At 32.3% G+C, this 19,610-nt stretch overlaps 2 protein-coding genes across 4 annotated transcripts in view; both read left to right on the forward strand.

Moving 5' to 3' along the window:
* Window positions 1-1,330, forward strand: part of LOC134708065 (uncharacterized) — a 35,275-nt gene extending 33,945 nt beyond the window's left edge. The window contains exon 14 of the mRNA XM_063568363.1: window positions 189-1,330. The gene's annotated coding sequence lies outside the window, so the exon portion shown is untranslated. The remainder of the gene's footprint in view (window positions 1-188) is intronic.
* Window positions 1,331-5,294: 3,964 nt separating this feature from the next.
* LOC134708066 (FYVE and coiled-coil domain-containing protein 1-like) overlaps window positions 5,295-19,610 on the forward strand; it is a 41,046-nt gene continuing 26,730 nt past the window's right edge. For 2 of the 3 annotated variants that reach the window (XM_063568365.1, XM_063568367.1), the window contains exons 1-8: window positions 5,295-5,398; window positions 11,749-11,923; window positions 13,122-13,241; window positions 14,204-14,316; window positions 14,793-14,899; window positions 15,510-15,653; window positions 15,980-16,061; window positions 17,675-17,898. In XM_063568365.1, the coding sequence (XP_063424435.1) occupies window positions 11,785-11,923; window positions 13,122-13,241; window positions 14,204-14,316; window positions 14,793-14,899; window positions 15,510-15,653; window positions 15,980-16,061; window positions 17,675-17,898 (929 nt within the window). In that variant the 5' untranslated portion in view covers window positions 5,295-5,398; window positions 11,749-11,784. The remainder of the gene's footprint in view (window positions 5,399-11,748; window positions 11,924-13,121; window positions 13,242-14,203; window positions 14,317-14,792; window positions 14,900-15,509; window positions 15,654-15,979; window positions 16,062-17,674; window positions 17,899-19,610) is intronic. The other variant, XM_063568366.1, reaches the window with a different exon arrangement.

Raw genomic sequence — 19,610 nt, forward strand, 5'->3', positions numbered from 1 at the left:
AACACAACTTGATTTCAATTTTCACTTTTAAACTTAATTTTTTTTCGTTCGATCTTTGAATTCGAGTTGCAAGGAAATAAGATATCAAAGATACCAGCCTTACAGGTAGTTACATACAACAAAAGTTTTTCGTTTACATACGACTCGTCAGCAGTTCTCGATGAAATGTTAATAATATTTTTTTGTAGCTTCCTAGTAGGCAGCAACTAGATCAATGATCTACAGCAAATATCTCCAGATGACCAAATGAACACAAAGACATGATCAGTATACAGATACTGAACAAATGTTGCTACACAATGATTAACAATGAAAAGTGAAGTCATTTATCCTCATATCTCGCTTATAATCATCAGTTTTTAGTTTTAACTTTCTCAGCGAAAGTCGTTCTTCAAAGCAGATATGATTATATCTGTGCAAAAATTTAGAGCAAATACAAAGGGCAAAAAAACCCGCATGTTATTGAAAAAGAAACAATGCATCAGCCATAAGAAAATTTCAAAAAACTCAAAATTGACAAACACAAACCTCATATAAAATGTGCTCTTAAAATTAAGTCAGGTTTGATTGTGACCTGTTAACAAATGTATGATAGTCGACTTCGTTGTTGTCATAATCGCAGCAGAGAGGATAGGATTGTGAACGTGACAAATGTGACATATTCGTTGTAATCACTGACAGATACTTTACAAGAGTCATCCAAATTATAATTGCGCCTGTAAATTAATGCAGCTGTATCTTGACGATGTTTAACAAATTTCAATAATAGATTAAGAAGACAAATCAAGACAAAAAAAAACCCAAAAAAAACCGGAGGGAACCACATGAACTTCAAAAGTACCGACATTGGTTGCGTTGACATTGAAAACACGTATTGCTATGCAAACATGACCCGTCTTGCAAGAATACACTCAACATAACACAATAGAAAATAGGACACACTCGGACCATTATAGATTATGGGCAACTATTACGGAATCTAAATATCTCAGACTGCAAAAATATATTGATAGTGAGTTGAGACACAGCCATATAGAGTGGGTCAATCAATTTGTAATGGTGACCGTAAATAAAGAAAATAGAAGTACATCGATATCCAAAAGTCATAATTCGATTTACTATTAACTGACCTTAATCTGGGTCACAAACGTAAACTGAGAGAAACACATCAATAAGAGGAATAAAACGGAACAACAGAAACACTGAACTGTAACAAACACAGATGCCAACTTTTATAGAAACGGACTATTTGATAACAACTGCCATATTCAAAACTTGGTAGTTTTATTGGCCAGACAAACCTCCCGCTTATATCACAATGTTAAAGTATCGCTAAAATATCAACATTTCGTAACAGGAATACAGTATAAATAAAACGTTTACAGTGCCGATAATATTGTTGGTGCAGTTTTTGTGTGCGAACCACATACCTGTTAATGCAATCCGCATATTGTGAACACGAACGAGCGTAATGTATCAAATAAGAATGCAAACCCTAAACAATTGGGCAAAAGGTTTGTTACTGCTGTGAAATGGGGAGTTGACAATTGGAAAGTTGGAGTCATCACGCCTATCATAGATTCTAGTTTGAAGTCGTTTATCTGAGAAAATCAATTTATAAGATATGAAAAAAGTAAAACATAAAAAATACCGAAATCCAAGGAAAATTCAAATCGGAAAGGCTCAATTATCAAATGAAAAAATAAAAATCTCAAAAAATAAAACGAAAGGCATACAACTGTAGTATCCTGATTTGGTTCAACAGGTAAAGGGATTTCCTTTATGCAGAAAATTGTTGATTAAACCTGATTTTGTAGCTAGCTTAACCTCTCACTTGTAGACAGTCGGGGAAAATAACATATGTATGACAACAATGTGTGAATAAAATTAACACACACATGAAGTAAAAATGTTAAAAATGGGGATACATCAGTCTACATTGGTCTTCTTGTTTCGCAATTATCCTTAACCTCATGTTAATTGCAATATATGAGGTGAATTTTAAAGTGCTCACTAAATGTGGATTAAGTCCCAGTCCCTGTAAGAATCAGTCAATTTATGAAAACTTCAAAACTTGACCGAAAAAATCCTCATGTTGAAGGTACTCTCATCCTGAGTGAGAAATTGAAGGTCTTTCGTTTCTGCGTGTCTGGTAATTTAAGATATATTTAGCCATTCTCTTGAACTGAATTTTAATGTGCGTATTGTTATGCGTTTACTTTTCTACATTGGTTAGAGGTATAGGGGGAGGGTTGAGATCTCACAAACATGTTTAACCCCGCCGCATGTTTGCGCCTGTCCCAAGTCAGGAGCCTCTGGCCTTTGTTAGTCTTGTATTATTTTAATTTTAGTTTTTTGTGTACAATTTGGAAATTAGTATGGCGTTCATTATCACTGAACTAGTATATATTTGTTTAGGGGCCAGCTGAAGGACGCCTCCGGATGCGGGAATTACTCGCTACATTGAAGACCTGTTGGTGACCTTCTGCTGTTGTTTTTTTATTTGGTCGGGTTGTTGTCTCTTTGACACATTCCCCATTTCCATTATCAATTTTATTAGATACATTTTGGATAGAAGGATAGCAAACTACGATTTTAACTCCTTTTAAATGTTATTTTCTAGTGCATTTCAACACAAAAATATCTTCAATTACCAATGAACAAAACCCCATACCGTATAGTAAGCTGTAAAAGGCCCCGACATAATAAAAAAAAGGTAATAAAATTCAAACAAGAGGACTAACGACCTAATGCATGTAGAAAATCATACTAGTAAACAAAAACAAATACGACAGACAGCAGCCATGGTATTGACTACGACTGTACGCCAGACATTTATCAATGTGGTATGTAGTATTTAGTATTGTTAAATAGTCTTTTTCATAACGATTGAAAGAGGGATGTTTTAAAACTGTTTGACTGTTCAGAGTCAAATGTCAGTATAAAGGAAATTGACAAGTTCGTGTAATCTTGCTTAATTGATCTTAATCGAAGTATAGTATTTTTGTCAGGTGTGATAAATCATGAATTGATAGGCCTCTTTAATGAGAAGTGAAGTAAAGCACACATTTACCTCCTTATACTTATTGCTACATTAACTTCATCGTTTTTTTTTCTCTCTTTCTCTCATTTGGAATCAAAACTGACTGTCATTTGCATGCGTGTCTGTAGATTCAAGTTCGTTAACTGTTGGGGGTTTTCAACTGTGTTGATTGGTTAATTATTGTCTTTTCTTCAACAGTTTCATCAGTAGCACAAGGGTTTTTATTTTATCTCATTCGTGCTCTCATGCACCGACATTAAATTGATGATTGGAATCAGAGATATCATTTTCCAAACAGTTATTTTGTTAATGACCTTCCTAACCGCAAAATTTACAAACTCAGTCATTAGGGCAATACTGTGGCTGTCAGCTAAACGTTGTCATTAGAGCACTTTTTGAATGACTAGTTGCCATTGATTGATTACGATAATTTTGCTCTATATTTGCCTATCAGTATACTAGATAAACTCGTCATAGATTCCAGAATTTGTTGTTTTTTTCGTCTATAAAAGGCAAAATAAAGTTCGAAGTTGAAGAGCATTGAAACCCCAAAAATTCCAAAAGACTTTGTCAAATACCGTCAAAGTAATCAAAACAATATCGATATATCGTGCTAGGTCAAGCTTCAGACATACTTAGATATTAGTATCGATTCCTAGCTCACCAATCGTTTATTTTATGACACTTTATTACTAGTGTATAAGATTTTGACTCATCACAGATTAGTTAACGACAAGAGTTACACGATAGTTGTCACCAGTGGATTAAGAACTGCTCAATATTTCAGGGTCCTATATATAATTCTACCTTTGGATTTTGTGGCGTCCGTGTTGCTCAATTGTCAATTTTCTGTTTTTTATTATATAAAACAAAATATATACAATCTCCGTCTTTTACTAAGAGGTTATAAGCTAGTTTTTTGGTGCCGTTAATCTTTTTCACAACGTTCATTTCATGTATACGCAAAATTAACCGTCCTGACTAACTGACCCCCCCCCCCCCCCCCCCCCCCCCCGTGTCAGTTTTAAAAAACATAGATATAATAGCCTTAGCTAATTGTGTGGCTATTATATATCTATATATCTATGGTTAAAATGGCATCCCCATTTTGTCTCAACATTCTTGTTCTGAGAGTTTTTCCGCGATCGATCCATTTCTTTTTTTTTTTAGCATGTCAGTATTAAATGTTCCATTTACCCATGGGCACTGCAGCTGGTCGAAATATCTTAATTGAATGTCAGTCATGTTCCATTTACCCATGGGCACTGCAGCTGATCGAAATATCTTAATTTAAGAAGACAACATAGCATATTTCTATAGGTGGCTATTTTACCGGCACCTTCAATATTGTTAACTTGTTATTTTGCCGGTAAGCGTTCTTTGTAAAGAGGGAATTTTGATATTTGCTGTTAACGTTCTATGAAAATGTTCACTGTCAACATAAAAGAATCAAATAATTACTGATTTACTAGTATTTTTAAAATAGGAAAGCAGCTAACGATATTTGAGATACATTTAATCGTTTAAAAACATCTATCAGTCAAAGTAAAAATAAGAATTTATAACAAGAAAAAAAATTAATTTTGAGCATCCATTTGTTTCAATGCAATCATACTGATTCGATCTGATTCAAAGAATCCGGCATTCTAATACAGGTAAAAAAATCAAACAAATGTAAAATAAAAATCAATTTGCACAAGCCCTTATATCTTTTTATTTTTATGTTTATGTTTATATCTTGTTGTGTGACCGTCGGCTGTCTTCGAGGTCACTCATGATCTCAATAGTTCAATGATTTAGATGGCGTCTAGACTAAAATTAACACGAAACGAACAGCTACATATTATCGAGCCCATGATGATTGAATCTTTAATTGTTTATTTTAGACTTTTTATGATTTGGATAAATGTTTTACATTGTTATAAATCTAATATATCATTTGAGACAAATCGATGAACATGAATTTGACAGCTAGTAACTACTCATTTAAGATAGTTTAATCAGAGACGGCAAAGTAGCAACTGGCAGTCTGTCCTCAGTTTCTTTTTTTTTAGAATTTTCGTTTGGTTTGGTTTGGTTTCGGTCATGGCTTTTTTCTCACGGTTGTAAAAATACAAAAAATATGTACAAAAAAATCAGGGATAACAATAATATTATCACGTTATTGCAACCGACAACTATGTAATAGTTTTGAAGTGCGTTGTTGTTCATCCTGTTTTTGAGGGTCATAATCACACCTCTAGGTTGGATCACATGATCAAGAAATGTCAGTTTCAATGCAATGAATGCAATGACATGTAGAAGTTCCTAGGGACAGTGAGGCTCGGACAGTTGCAGCGGAATTAAAAGTTTTGCGTATGATATTTTAACACAACTCCTATAATATTCGTTCATTTTTATCGATAGGACACTCGATTTGCGAACAATATGAAAAATGTTGCCGGAAAAAGGGGGAGCGTCTTTTTACCACAGAACACCACAGAATACCACAGAACACCACAGAATACCACAGAACACTAAAAATATACCACAGAACACATATAATATGACACAGAACTCCAAAATAGTAACAATTCAGACATTGCAGTTGTTGTTATTGCTAATTATGTCTATAATATGACTTTATTAGTCAAACAAATTAAAAATTTCAATCTAGTGTCGACTCATTGTCCTTACGACCCCAATCGACTTGGCCTTTAATTGGGACCAGACTAAAAATTAATGTAAGACCAATTATCGAGAAAACCACATAGAATTGTACCAATATAATTTTTTAAATACCTATAAATTAAAGTTTACATGTATTTATATTTAATTGTTGGAAATTGAAGGTCGAAGACTGATTTACGTTTGTGTGTGTGTGTGTCTTCCTCAAATTTCAAGTGAAAAAATTCTAGTTTAGATAAGTCTTGTCTGTGGTCAAATTTCAATAATAATAAAGAGATATAAAATTAAGTTGAAAATTTTAATTTGATAACATCAATAACAAAACAATTCAATGAATACATTAATGTCTTTTTTCGGCTCTTTCTGTTCTTGGTCTCTTTCTCTGCATAGGTTTCTTGGCTATTGACTTAGCCTTGTTCACAACAGAGTATAGTCCATCAGATGAAGTTATGATATTTTCGTGTTTTCTTTTTTTACTGTCCTGCAGGAAATTATTAAACAGCTTTCGTTTTTCCTCGTCTGATTTTGTTTTCCAGATGGCATCTGCTATAGTGTACTGTTTGTATGAGTTGACCAGCATGTAATCCCCAGAATGATGAAGGGCTGACCGTAGATTAATGAACTGGAAGTCCACCATGTCAAATAGTTTATCAACCAAATCTGGTGCATGTTGGGGCTTCCAGTTGACTGCCGATTCAACAGATTAAGAAATTTAGCGTATGAAACAAAATTTACAAAAAATTGTGCAAAATTGCAAATTTTTTTTTAATATAAAAACATAAAATTACCAAATTAAGACGAAGTAAGCCAGATGAATAAGAGTAGGTTGACCCTACTTCTTCTTTCAAACAGGTCAAACAACAGAACGTAGAACAGCTGGATGTTACCAAGAAATCAACGTCTTGTAATGATAACTGTTGACAGTCATAGTGGTACCATGAATTGCAAGAGTCACATTGTACTGAGTTCTTGGAGCAGTTCTGTCTGCAGTCACCACAGGGCCAAAAAATCGACCTTTTTAGGTACGAAACTTTGCGTTTTGGCATTTTGACTTTACTGATTAACTTTGAAACTTTATAATAGATTTAGAAAGATTTTTGAAATTTTTTTCTTGTTCTATCAATATATACCCTTTGGTCAATATCTTTAAATTTTGGAGCCAATCGTAAATTTGACCAATAATATTAACAGGAAATAAAATATTGTCCACTTATTTTCGTCGGAAGTAAAAGATGATCCAATAACATTTACAGGAAGAAATTGTGATTCCAGTACTTTATGGTTTCACGTTTCCATTGTCTAACACAAGATTTGAGACGTCGCTAACAGAACAAAAATGTGAATTGACTTCTCTTGAGACATCGTTAAAAAAACAAAAAGTTATGTAGGACTTCTTTTAAATTTCCATTTCTTTTGACAGCGTGGTTGAATTATAGAAGCCATCCGTTCTTTTTAAATTTTGACATAGACCTCATTATAAAGTGGGTTCTGTTTGTTTAATTACTCTTAATAATGACCATAACATAGCCTGGCTTCTGTTTTACAAACATTATTAAAAAAAAAGATTTATAAAATTATATAAGTATGTCAAAAGGAAACACATTCAAAGATATTGCATGATAATTGATTAAAATCGTGCTAAAGGAACTTTATGCATTTCAAATAGAATTTAAATATATTCATAATATTAAAGTAATCAGTCAAAGTCCTCGATCTCTTTCCGTCGGTTAGATTTTGATATTTGTCTCTTGTCTTATTTTTAGTAAAACTATTTTATATAAGAAGAAGAAAGAAATGAATAAAATATATAATATATATATTTGGTGGTTTGCGGAGTTGTCATGTTATAGACTTTCCTTTCCTGTTTGGTGTGTTCAATGTAGATATATTTGATATTTAAACTTTAATTCAATATGATTTGTTGCATTAATAACTGACATAATATATTAAGGTCACAATTAATACAATAAAAAAAAAAAAAAAATAAAAAAAAAATGCGCTGTTCAGCGATATGCGGTTTGTGATCGGTGATGAAGTTTAGATTTCCCGTCTAATTAATATTAGTTCATGGATTTTTTAAGTTATTTTAATGGTATGTTGCATATTTTAGTTGTTTTTTTGTTTGTTTTTATGTTCTGTGGTATATTATATGTGTTCTGTGGTAAATTTTTAGTGTTCTGTGGTATTCTGTGGTGTTCTGTGGTATTCTGTGGTGTTCTGTGGTAAAAAGACGCTCCGGGAAAAAGGGATATGGTTCATCCAATATTTAGACTTCTGTTTAAAAATGTAAACATGGAAAAGGAAGATCCTTATCGATATACATAATTATTTATGCATCAGTATTATCCAAATTTATAATGTGCAAAATCAGAGTTTTCAATGCAATACTTTATGAATGTAAATCCAGCACTTATTTGGGGCAATTTCCCTATAAGTGCGTGGGGAAATTAATACAAATTGTACAAGCCTGTTTAGACTATAATTGCATGCATAGGTGTCCACTCCCCCAAATTCAGTAGGAGACATTTATTTTTTTCCAAAATTCCAGGAACATTCCCTGATGTGGCCATATCTTATGTAAGAGTTTAAATTTCCCTTTATTATAGAGCTTTCGAATTCATACGGCTAAGTTGAAAGGTAAATGAAATTTGCAATAAGTTCAAACTTAATTTAGTGGTGAACTTGGAGATGATACAATTTGCTACAAAAAGTTACTTATATTTGTAAACAAAATGTTACTTATATTTGGTAAAAAAAAAATGTTACTAATATTTGTTAAACAAAATGCAAATGTGCCTTCCTATGATATTGAAACGTCTGAAAGTGTGCGAAAGGCTTCTAAATCAGCTGCTGTTATGTTACTAAAACAATCTAAAATCTATTTAAAAAATAAAAATTAAATATGGAGCGTGCATTTATTTTGTTATTACAAATAACAGTAAGTGGCCTATGAAATGGCACAAAACATTTATTGGACAGTAAATATCCCTCTTAAACATTTTTGTTGTTGGGAGATTGCCACTTTGTGTATGTTCTGAGGTTTTTGGAAAGTTTGCTATAGCTTGCTATAGCTTGCTATAGCAATAAACTTTCTTAAGGCATCAGCCTTTAACCGGAAAAGAGACAGCCTATCTTACTTTAGGAAGTGTCCTACTTCTACATAATATACATACATGTAGTATTGGTGTTTGAAAACTACATGTACATGTAATAACATGAAGATGCTTTTGAAATTTTGAGCTCTTCTATTTTTATAGCATACAGTTTGAATTAGAATGTACTGAAATTTCATCGATAAATCAAATAATTCAACTTCATTTGAAAATGACGAACAAACACTACTTCGCGGATCTGTGCTACACGGAAAGTAAAATCAATACACACACTAGACAGCAGTTTCTGCGTTATGATTTTATCGGTATTCTGCAGACATGGGTCAGATCCATATACATTGTAAGTGTGCCTCCAAATGGGAGTACTATAATCCCGGTTTCAAAGGTTTCCTAGCTACCTTCCTCTGGTTGTAGAGAAAATTAATACCGTGTTTAAAATATTTCATGAATGAACATTTTTTGTCGCTTACTATGATTTTACAAATGTTTATTCAATAGGTAAAAGCCAGAGAGTATTGGAAGTATTTTTAGTATCTCATCTCATCTTGGCCCACAACAAACTCGGACTATAATAAACTCAGCCTTTTACATATTCGGCATTAGAAATCGGACCATAACAAAATTCGTAATTATACTAATTGCTATATATTAAGACTTCTAAACAAAGTTTTTGCTCAGTTCCTATTATTTTTCTTTTTGGGTCTATATAGTTGTATTTTGAGGGGTCAGCAGATGGGAGGAATTTACTATAGAACCCTAAGGGATCTTTTTTTTTAATTTTTAATAACAATAATAAATTTTATAACTTGAAAACAGTAAGTGACAGACACACATGGTTTTCAGTAATGATCACAGGACCATGAAACAAATCAAATTAATAAAATTTAGGTTGAGTCCATGGTGTCACCCCTCCCAACCCCTCATGTTTGAGAACATAAAAACAGTCAGATCCCCACCCCTAAACCATGTATATTCTTATACGTTACAATAAAAAAAAATCGAATGAAATAAAAAGCGAGCCCCCTAGGGTCACTCTCACCCCTTGGTTGTTTGAGAACTTGTTAACAGTTGAGATCCCCACCATACATGTATACAATATATATTATTGTATGGGACAATGAAATAAATCAAATGAAATATAGAGGAACTCCAGAGGGGTCAGTCACCCCACCATTTTTTTGTTGAAAACTTGTAAACAGTTGAGATCCCTGCCCTTAAACCATATATATTTTTGTATGTGGCAACAAAACAAATTAAATGAAATAAAAAGGGTGTGCATTTGGGTCAGCCCCCATCCCAATCTAATTAAAACCTGATCTCTCATGCTCCTGTTTCTCCCACACGACATATCAGAAAACGGGAGCATGAGAGATCGGTTTTTAATAAGGGCTCCACGCGACATATCAGAAAAAGGGAGCATGAGAGATCGTTTTTTAATTAGATTGCCCCCACCCCCTCATGTTTGTGAACTTTAATAGAAACGTTTGAGATCCCCACTCATAAACCATATATATTTTTGTATGGGACAACAAAAACAAATCAAATAAAATAAAGATCCTTTGGGTCAGCCCCAACCCCTCATGTTTGAGAACTTAACCATAAATATTCTTGTATTGGACAATAAAACGAATAAAATGAAATATAAGGAGAGTCCCTCGGTGTTACCTCACCCCATCCTGTTTTGAGAACTTGTAAACAGCCAAGATCCACCCCCTTCTTTTCGAAAACTTGAAAACTGTTGAAATCCTTTCACTGAAACAACATATATTCTTGTACGGAATAATAAAACAAATCAGATGAAATAAAAGGCTAGTCGCCTAAGAGTCGCTCTTACCCCTTCTCCTGCCTGTTTGGAAACTTGTACACTGTCTAGATCCCAACCCCTAAATCATGAATATTACTGTACATGATTTCAATAAGATTTGAATGACATACAGGTGTAATACCTAGACGTTACTTACGATAGCACTTTACTAGATCAGACCAATTTGTATTGGACTTTGCTGAATGTCAGGCGACCGTGGGAATTTTGAGAGCTATGCTTGGGAGACTTCGTAGCAGCATCCTGTTCCAATTATTTCTTGATAAAGTTTTTTTTTCTTTTTTAAGTAGGAAAAAAAGTTAACCATGAAATCTACACATTTACAATCTATTTGAAATATTACAATCTACCGGTGCAAACTTTCAACAGGTGCTATCCAGCACTTTGATTAAAAGTGACACGCACAATTCAAAATGTTTTGCATTTCTTTACAGTTGTAATAATTACGAAACTCAGAATTTATATTTTGAAAAGCATTTTATTATTGTATTTTCTAATTTCATCTCATTGTTTTGCAGATTTAAACACAATTTAAAAGATAAATTTGTGGAAAAAAATCTGAATTTTTGTATTGATGAGACAAAATCTCTTGAAAACTTAAAGCAAAAGAACATACCACCTCATCTTTTTGAAATGTCTTTTATCAAGGTTCTTCATCTCAAAGTAATGTTCAGCTGTATTTGACAAACCTTTCTGAAATTAGGGTCTTAAATGCACTTTAACTTCATATTTTATTTTACCTTTGATTTAAACATAACTGATGAGTCTATTGTAGGAACAGTATTTGTTATATTAATGTGTCCGATAAAGTAATTTTTTGATAGTAATGATATTAATTTAAACATGCACAAGTGTAGCATTGTCAACATACAACAAATCATTTTGCTCTCACTGGTGGTAGGCGTCTTGAAATTACACAAGGTGTCAGCTTCTGTTTCATAGAGCTCCAAATAAACATAGATACTAAGTTAAAAATTTGTATGCCAGATGACCCTCAAATAAAAACATTAAAAATCAAGCTCCACTGACAAGTCTTTTGTATAGGGGGTGGGATTGTGTACTGTTAAAATGCTTTCTTCTCAATAAGTTGCTTTAATTTACAGCTTATGATGAAGTAAAGGAACATTGAACAACCAAGAATGTCTATTCCTGTAGTTCCAGGGGCAACAGCTGGCTCTGTAGGGTCTGTAGGATCACCACAGAGAAATGTTGGTGTTGCACAATTTCCAAGAACTCTTACACAACCACAGGAAACAAAGATAGTACAGGATATTCTAGGTATGACATTACTTATATATATACAATATGTGAAAGTGCTGAATAGATGCTTTCCACCATCTACAATTATTTTAAAAGTATGCAAATTTGGGATAAAAAAAAGGGTCAATGTCAAATTAATAATGCCTTTTACAAGCTACTGTAATGACCAACTAGCTGGGAGCTTTAAAGCCCACATGGTTACAGTCTGATGGTAAACATGTCATCCTTTCCAGACACATTATATGTTATCTGAATCAGAATAAACTAATTGTAATAACATGTACTCACTTTGTTTATTTATAATTGAACTAGCTATGTGCATAGTAAAGTAGTAGAAAAAAGCAGGTTCAAAGTCTTTGGTTATTTAAGTTGGGATTGACAGCAAATTCATTATCTTCTACGTTTGTCAGAAGTACATTGTACATCTAATTGAGATGATTATCTAGGATTTTGAAAAAAAGGAGAGCCGAAAAAGGGGGGGGGGGGGTGCAAACAAGACATGTTAGGAGAGGGACTTGTCAGAGGTCTATGCAATAGTTTGCATTAGATATATGTAGCTTCATTTTGGGAGTCCAATTTTTGAGTAAAGATTGCATGAAATGCTGTCAAAACCCTATGTTACTGACTTGATATCTTAATCTTCCAAGGCTTATAATTATCACTACCTTTTTGATAAACAAAATATAGTGCATTGATCATAACATTCCACACATCCTTTCCATGAACATTTTCAGAAATGTATCATTCTGATATATGCTCAGATATTCAAATCACAAAACAATGTTACAGTACCTGTCAGGAAAATTACATATCTTTTGCAAGGTGCAGGAATCTGATATCTGTTCTAAAAATATAGATGATGTCATTGTTAAAGTCATCTTTAAAATTTGAAGTTATCTCCCATTGTCCAGAATCATAGTTGAATGAATCAACTACAACCAATTCTTTATTGACATTAATGTTATATGTAATTTTACTTTCCACTGATAAATAAACGCAATCTTTACCCTTCTGTGCTTACAAGCACTTTGATTACAAAAGTGTTTAGAGGCATTCTCTGACATAACATGTAAATAATAAACACTTTTATGAAATGATGTAAGGTTCTCAGTGATTGGTAAGCCAAATTTTAAGCAAGTGCATGTACAAAATAATTTGAATGTATACTACTAAAAATTGTGAGATTCATGGTTTGAATTCTTGTGTATTTTTTCAGATTGTATTAACGAGATGAAGTCAGAATTTGAAGATAGTAAGATACCTATTGATGATGATAATCACCAATTGCAAAGGTTTTGTGCTAAGTTGGAGTATCTGTTTCAGAGCAATATGAAAGGTATCTTGTTATGTTAGATCAGGCTGATTTTTTGTTGAATTTGAAAAGACTGGAACTATTGTTTAAATTCTTTCCTGCAGCATCTGTAGACAGGCTAGCAGCTAAATTATACACATTGAAATATGGTTCCCAACACTTCTTATGCTTATGCTAATATGCACAAATGAACTGTTGAAAATTGAGGTTATATCTTAAGAGCAGTTTATTGAAGTATGAATTTCATTAATTTAGTTTTGTCAATTTGCTATCTAATTTTGACCTTTGTTTTTTTATTAAGTAAGAGTGCCAATACAAAAACAGTATGAATGACAACTATCATATTCAAGAAACAATTAGATAAAAATGTGAAGTTTAAAACAAAATCTTTGTTTCTAGGGCCTTTCACTATTGAATCTTTATTTTGTAATTTCTGTAGTTTCAATACAACTTGAAGTTGATTATCTGTTCCTTCTATTGTTGAATAGATTGATTGGTCTAAGAAAATATAATGTTATAATAAATAATGGTGCGTTTTTTTTGTCTGGGTTATTTATGAAGGTATGAATGCCCTTTACGGTAAGGCGTCAAACAGGAATGAGTAAATTTAGCTACTATTAGAGTCTAACAGGTTAAAATTTTACCTTCATTCGTCAAAATTCTCTTTCAAGATTCGTCAGAGGTCTAAAATAATCATCGTTACTGTTTTACATTGTATTTTTGAAAAAAAATTGACATGATTCTTTGAAATCAGTTGATTTTTTTATCTTCTTGACAAAAGTCATTTTATTGTCATACACCAAAAATTACTGTTAATGTCATTTGTCAAGATTTTTTACTGTTACATGTATCCATTATTAGGGCACCCCCATATATATATATATACAAACTGCACAAGTGTACCAGGATACAACTTTAATTCTTAATTTACCTGTTTTTACATTTGATCAAACATATCATTTCTGAGTTTCTTTGATATTTTTCAGAAAAGAAGAACTTACTAGGAAGGAAAAAAGATTACTGGGATTATTTTTGTAACTGTCTAGGAAAAACAAAAGGCATTAGTGATGGAATAAGATTTGTCAAGAGTGTATCAGAGGTCAGTATATTTTCCCTAATTAAACACTTGATTTCAATATCATTAGGGATATCAATTCATGGTTTTCATTCTGGTAAAATCTGTCAACTGTAAAAAAAAATTTTTGCTATAATTTTTCAACTCACATTGGAGACAACATTCTCTTTCTTTCCATAAATAAATGACCATATATGAATAAAAAGAGATTTTGGTAAAAATAGAAAGCCTTAAACTTTATGCAGAAAATTTGAACTCTGTGACAAATGTAAAGCCTTATATAAAATGATAATGATTTAAAAGATTTATTGTATATTTGAAGAAATTACAATGTTTGTTTGCAAAGAAAATTTTGTTCTAAAAAAGATCAATTCTTAATGTTAATTTCCCCAATAGGTAATAAACTGTAAAATAGAATTGTTTTATCACCTACTCTTTAAGGTTCTTTACGGCTCTTGCACTTCCTTATTTTTTTTTAATCTTTTTTATCTTTATTTCAGTACAAGACATCTCTTGGCAAAGGAAGAGCATTCTTAAGGTTTTGTTTAGTGCACAATAGAATGGCCGATAGTTTACAGGCCTGCATCATCAATGGAAAAACAACAAGGTTTATCTATTTTTATATATAAAAAATATGACCACACTAATAACCTTTATTAAGTGCAAAATGATTTTCTTAATTTATAGATATAATAAATTTTGCATCAAAATTTGGAAAGGAAATTCTATCGAAACTGCTTTACCAAGAATAAGACAAGCATATTAGAACTTCTCCTATTCCAGAAAGAGACATATATACTAAGTATTTTTTTTACAGTCGAATTGTCAGCCTATATAGCTGGCAAACACAATAGTTAGTGGAAACAAAACATCTGGCAATTTATATTGGAATTTAACAATAATTGACAGAATTGCTACAGTTGCTCATACAATGTGTAGTTGTAGACACAAATACACAAGAATTGTTCATCCTTATTTAGCTTCAAGGTCATGTGATAGAACTTTTGGTGTGAATATGGCTGTCAATTTATGTCTGCTGTTCATTGTTTGTTGAAATTTTGGAATCTTTTCAAATGAAGCCATTAGTCATATTAGGACAAACTTTTTGGCTGTCATTTTTATGGTACATAGGATATTTAGTATATTTTTTTAATATGACATAATTATCCCAACATATTGAATTTATGAATTGTAATAATGATTTATTTTCATTGCAGTGAATGGTTCTATCCCCAGTCAATTTGGTTACACCAAGATAGGAATAGTGTACTAATCAGTGCTTTATATGATTTAAGTGGATTACAGTTTGACCTTGCTTCAAGTGGATATGACCTCGACAATGCATGGCCATCTTTTGCAAAGTAAAGTATTTTGAATTTGCTGACTAGTCTACTTTTGAAAAATAAGATTTAAGGTCATGAAATCTACTAGGTACACTACAAAATACCAGATTTTTAAATGATTATTGATAATCATATTATAAATTATCAACATTGAGTCACAATGTGAACCTTTTTTGATTGGTGTGTACAGTGAATAAGCCAAAAATTTTATGTTATGTGTATAATTGAAATATAAGTTTAAAAAATGTGATATGAGACACACACAGGGTGATATAAATGTGCAGGCAAATGTAATAAGCTATTGATTTAGTACAAGACATTTATTTGTTATAATTATTTTCTAGGAAGAGTCTTGGGTCACATCACACTTGGAATATGCCATCAAGGACATCAAGTATGAGTAGTTTAATCAGTATTCCTGGGCAGGTAAAATTATTTAAATTGAAAAACAAAATTAAGAGCTTTTCTATACATTGACAAGTCTTAAATTTGGTACAACTGTAGTCATACAATCAAATGTTTGCAGGAAAGCATAAAAGGAGAACTTTGGACTGGATTTTAAAACAAAGCAACACAACATATGGTTTGAAAAGTTTAGTTACCAAATTATTTTTGAAACTGCCTACCAACATTACATATATATTATTATATGGAGTTGTTCATAACGGAATTTGTTGCGACTGTCATACAAGTGAGACGTTTAGTGCTATAAAACCAGGTTCAATCCACCATTTTGTACATTTGAAAAAGCCTGTACCAAGTAAGGAATATGACAGTTGTTGTCAATTTGTTTGATGTGTTTTATGATTTGATTTTGCCATTTGATTAGGGACTTTTTTTTGTGATTTTACTTTTTCCCTTCCAAAAAAGGAATATCTTAAGATTTTTAATCTGGACTAGTCATTTTGTTTATTAAAATCAAATTTGATTTAACCCATTATTTTCTTAGAAAATGCCTGTACCAAGTCAGGAGGAATATGACAGTTTTTATGCCCCTGTCATAGCTGAGGGGCCATTAAGTTTTACCCTTGTCTGTCTGTCTGTACGTTTGTTCATCCTTCCGTATGTACATCCCAAATTTGGTTTCCTTTCTCTAAAAACAGTTTGCCTCAACCAAATATTATGAAACTTATACACAATGCTGTAATACTACAAAACACAGATTGAGAATGAATTTTGGTGGCTTCACTTTTACTGTTCTAGAGTTATGCTCCTTTACAAATGGACAAATTGCTGAATTTTTCATTTCCATTCTCTAACTTTAGTGTGTCTCAACAAAATAGTATGAAACTTATACACATTGCTCATTACCACAAAACACAAATTGAGGTTGAATTTGGGTGTTGTCACTAGAACTGTTCAAGAGTTATGTTCCTGAACAAATGGAAAAATGCTAAATTTTTCATTTCTGTTCTTTAAACGTAACTTGCTTCAACCAAATGTTATGAAATTTATACACAATGCTTATTTCCACAAAACACGGTTGAAGTTTGAATTTTAGTGGTGTCAATTTTACAGTTACAAGAGTTATGCCTCTTTACCAAAAAAAAATTGCTGAATTTTTCGTTTCTGTTCTCTTACTTCAGTTTGCTTCAAACAAATATTATGAAACTTACACACAATCTTTATTACTGCAAAACATAGATCAATGAGTTTTGGTTGTGTCATTTGTACCATTCTAGGGTAATGCCCTTTACAAATGGAAAAGCTGATTTTTTTGTTTCCACTCTCTATCTTAAGATTGTCTCAACTAAATGTTATGAAATGTATATATATGTATAATGCTTATTACCACAAAACTCAGTTTAATTTAAAATGTTGTTAGCTTCACAGTTCTTGAGTTATGTCCCATAATAACGTTATATGCTAACAGGGGCATCATCTGTATCCCTATGGATACACTCCCCATTTATTTTTTTCCCATTTATTCTGAAGGTTGACATTTGATTTATATGGAATTCTCCTTTTTGAATTTACCTTGGGGTTCTGTATTGTTGTTATGATTTTGGCTCATGTTTTACTTTTATTTATTTATATAGCAGGATGCATCACTCCATAGATTTAACTTATCTACAACACCAGTTGACATGGATGATTCTAGCCTCATGAGTCCTGGATCACACATATCAGAGAGGATGCAGTCATGTTTGACAGACAACACAGAGGCACATAAACAAGAATTGGAAGTTTTACAACAACAACTAAATGAGGTTGAAGACAGAAACCAACTAATAACAAAGGAACACGAGAACCTAAAACTGAGGTGTGTGCTTGTCTAGTTACTAGACAAATACAGTACTTAGATTTTTAAAATATCATTGAAATAGTTTTAGCCTAAAAAGGTTGTAAGGGCAATAATATTCTACATAAAACAATTTGATTTTAAAATATTATCTAATTTTAGGTATTTGTTTTTATGGCCCTGCAACGAAGTTATCGGTGCCATATAGTTTTACCCTTGTCCGTCATTCCGTAGTTTCATCATTCCGTAATTTGATTTGATAAAAAGTTGAAAATGACAGTTATATGGAGTTTTTTTCTAAACACTTTCAGATATTGGGCTGATTTTTGGTATGTGAGCTAACCATGATGAGTTACAGATTAAGTTTAAGTTTCGTTCCGCTCCGCTAATTTTTGCCAAAATTAAGGGTTTAAAACTTTGAAAATTGATGAAAATCACAGTTATACAGACTCTTCTTCTATAAGCCTCCAGATTTTGAGCTGATTTTTTATATATGAGACTACCATTATGTTTGTGTTATTGAAATTGCAGATTTTTCAACTTTTTGAGATTGGGCCATTCGTTTTGCTTTGACATTTTTTGTTGTTTTATAAATGATTTGCTTCACATTCATTCAAAAAGGAGTGATCTTTTTGTTCATCCCTAGCAAAATTCAAGGTCATGTGATAGAAAAGGATTATGAATATTAAGACTAAAATCACAACCACTTAACTACAGGCTCTTGACTTTAAACAGGCACATAACGAATGTGGAGGAGTTAAGTGATTACATTGCTAACAGGTTTTTCCTCAGAATTCAACTAAATTCTAGGAGATGAATAAAACAATAATAGTGGAAATAGAAATTGAGACAAATAATTATGCTAAAACATACTCTCGTTTGAATTGTTTTACATTGTCTTTTCGGGGCCTTTTATAGCTGACTATGGGGTATGGGCTTTGCTCATTGTTGAAGGCCGTACAGTGACCTATAGTTGTTAATGTCTGTGTCATTTTGGTCTTTTGTGGATAGTTGTCTCATTGGCAATCATACCACATCTTCTTTTTTTATATCAACTTCTCTTTTCAAGCCAATATCAGTGAAAATGCAATGAAAAGTATTGGGTTATATTTTTGTGAAGTAGCACATTGCTGATGATAGATATTTTTGCATGATGTCACGAATAAATTGGAAATCCCCGATTGTCATAAACTTGCAAGCAATAACAAATTTATTTTATGACTCCAGGACTTAGAGATATAACCGAACAACTGAAATCCACAACTTAACAGAAGTAACCATGACATTGAGGAACGACGGATACAGCAAGTGATGACTTATTCATTATTAAGTCTGTTATCTATTTTCTGTGGTTTATTGATAATGATTCATGTACCTTGTTTAGCTGGTTGCCTCTTGTTTAGGTATTCCTCATGATTCAGTAAACTGTGACCTTTTGAGAACTCCTCTTTTTAAGAGGTGTTCTGGGTGATTATTTTGTACCCTGTATTTGTAGCTCTCTTGTTTAGGTGTTCTCTGGTGTTCTTTTATACCCTGTACTGTAACTTATTTCTTAACATACTCCTGAAGTGTTGACAAACTGACATTTAATGTGACCTTCAGACATAGACATCCCTATAAGATTGAAACCGAGAATCTAGTAAGACCAAACATTATATCAGTGAGTTTGCTGCTGACAACAAGATTATTTAATTTCTATTTTTTATTAATAAAACAAATAAATAATTTGGCCC

This window comes from Mytilus trossulus, chromosome 2, assembly GCF_036588685.1.
Source record: "Mytilus trossulus isolate FHL-02 chromosome 2, PNRI_Mtr1.1.1.hap1, whole genome shotgun sequence".
Lineage (NCBI taxonomy): Eukaryota > Metazoa > Mollusca > Bivalvia > Mytilida > Mytilidae > Mytilus > Mytilus trossulus.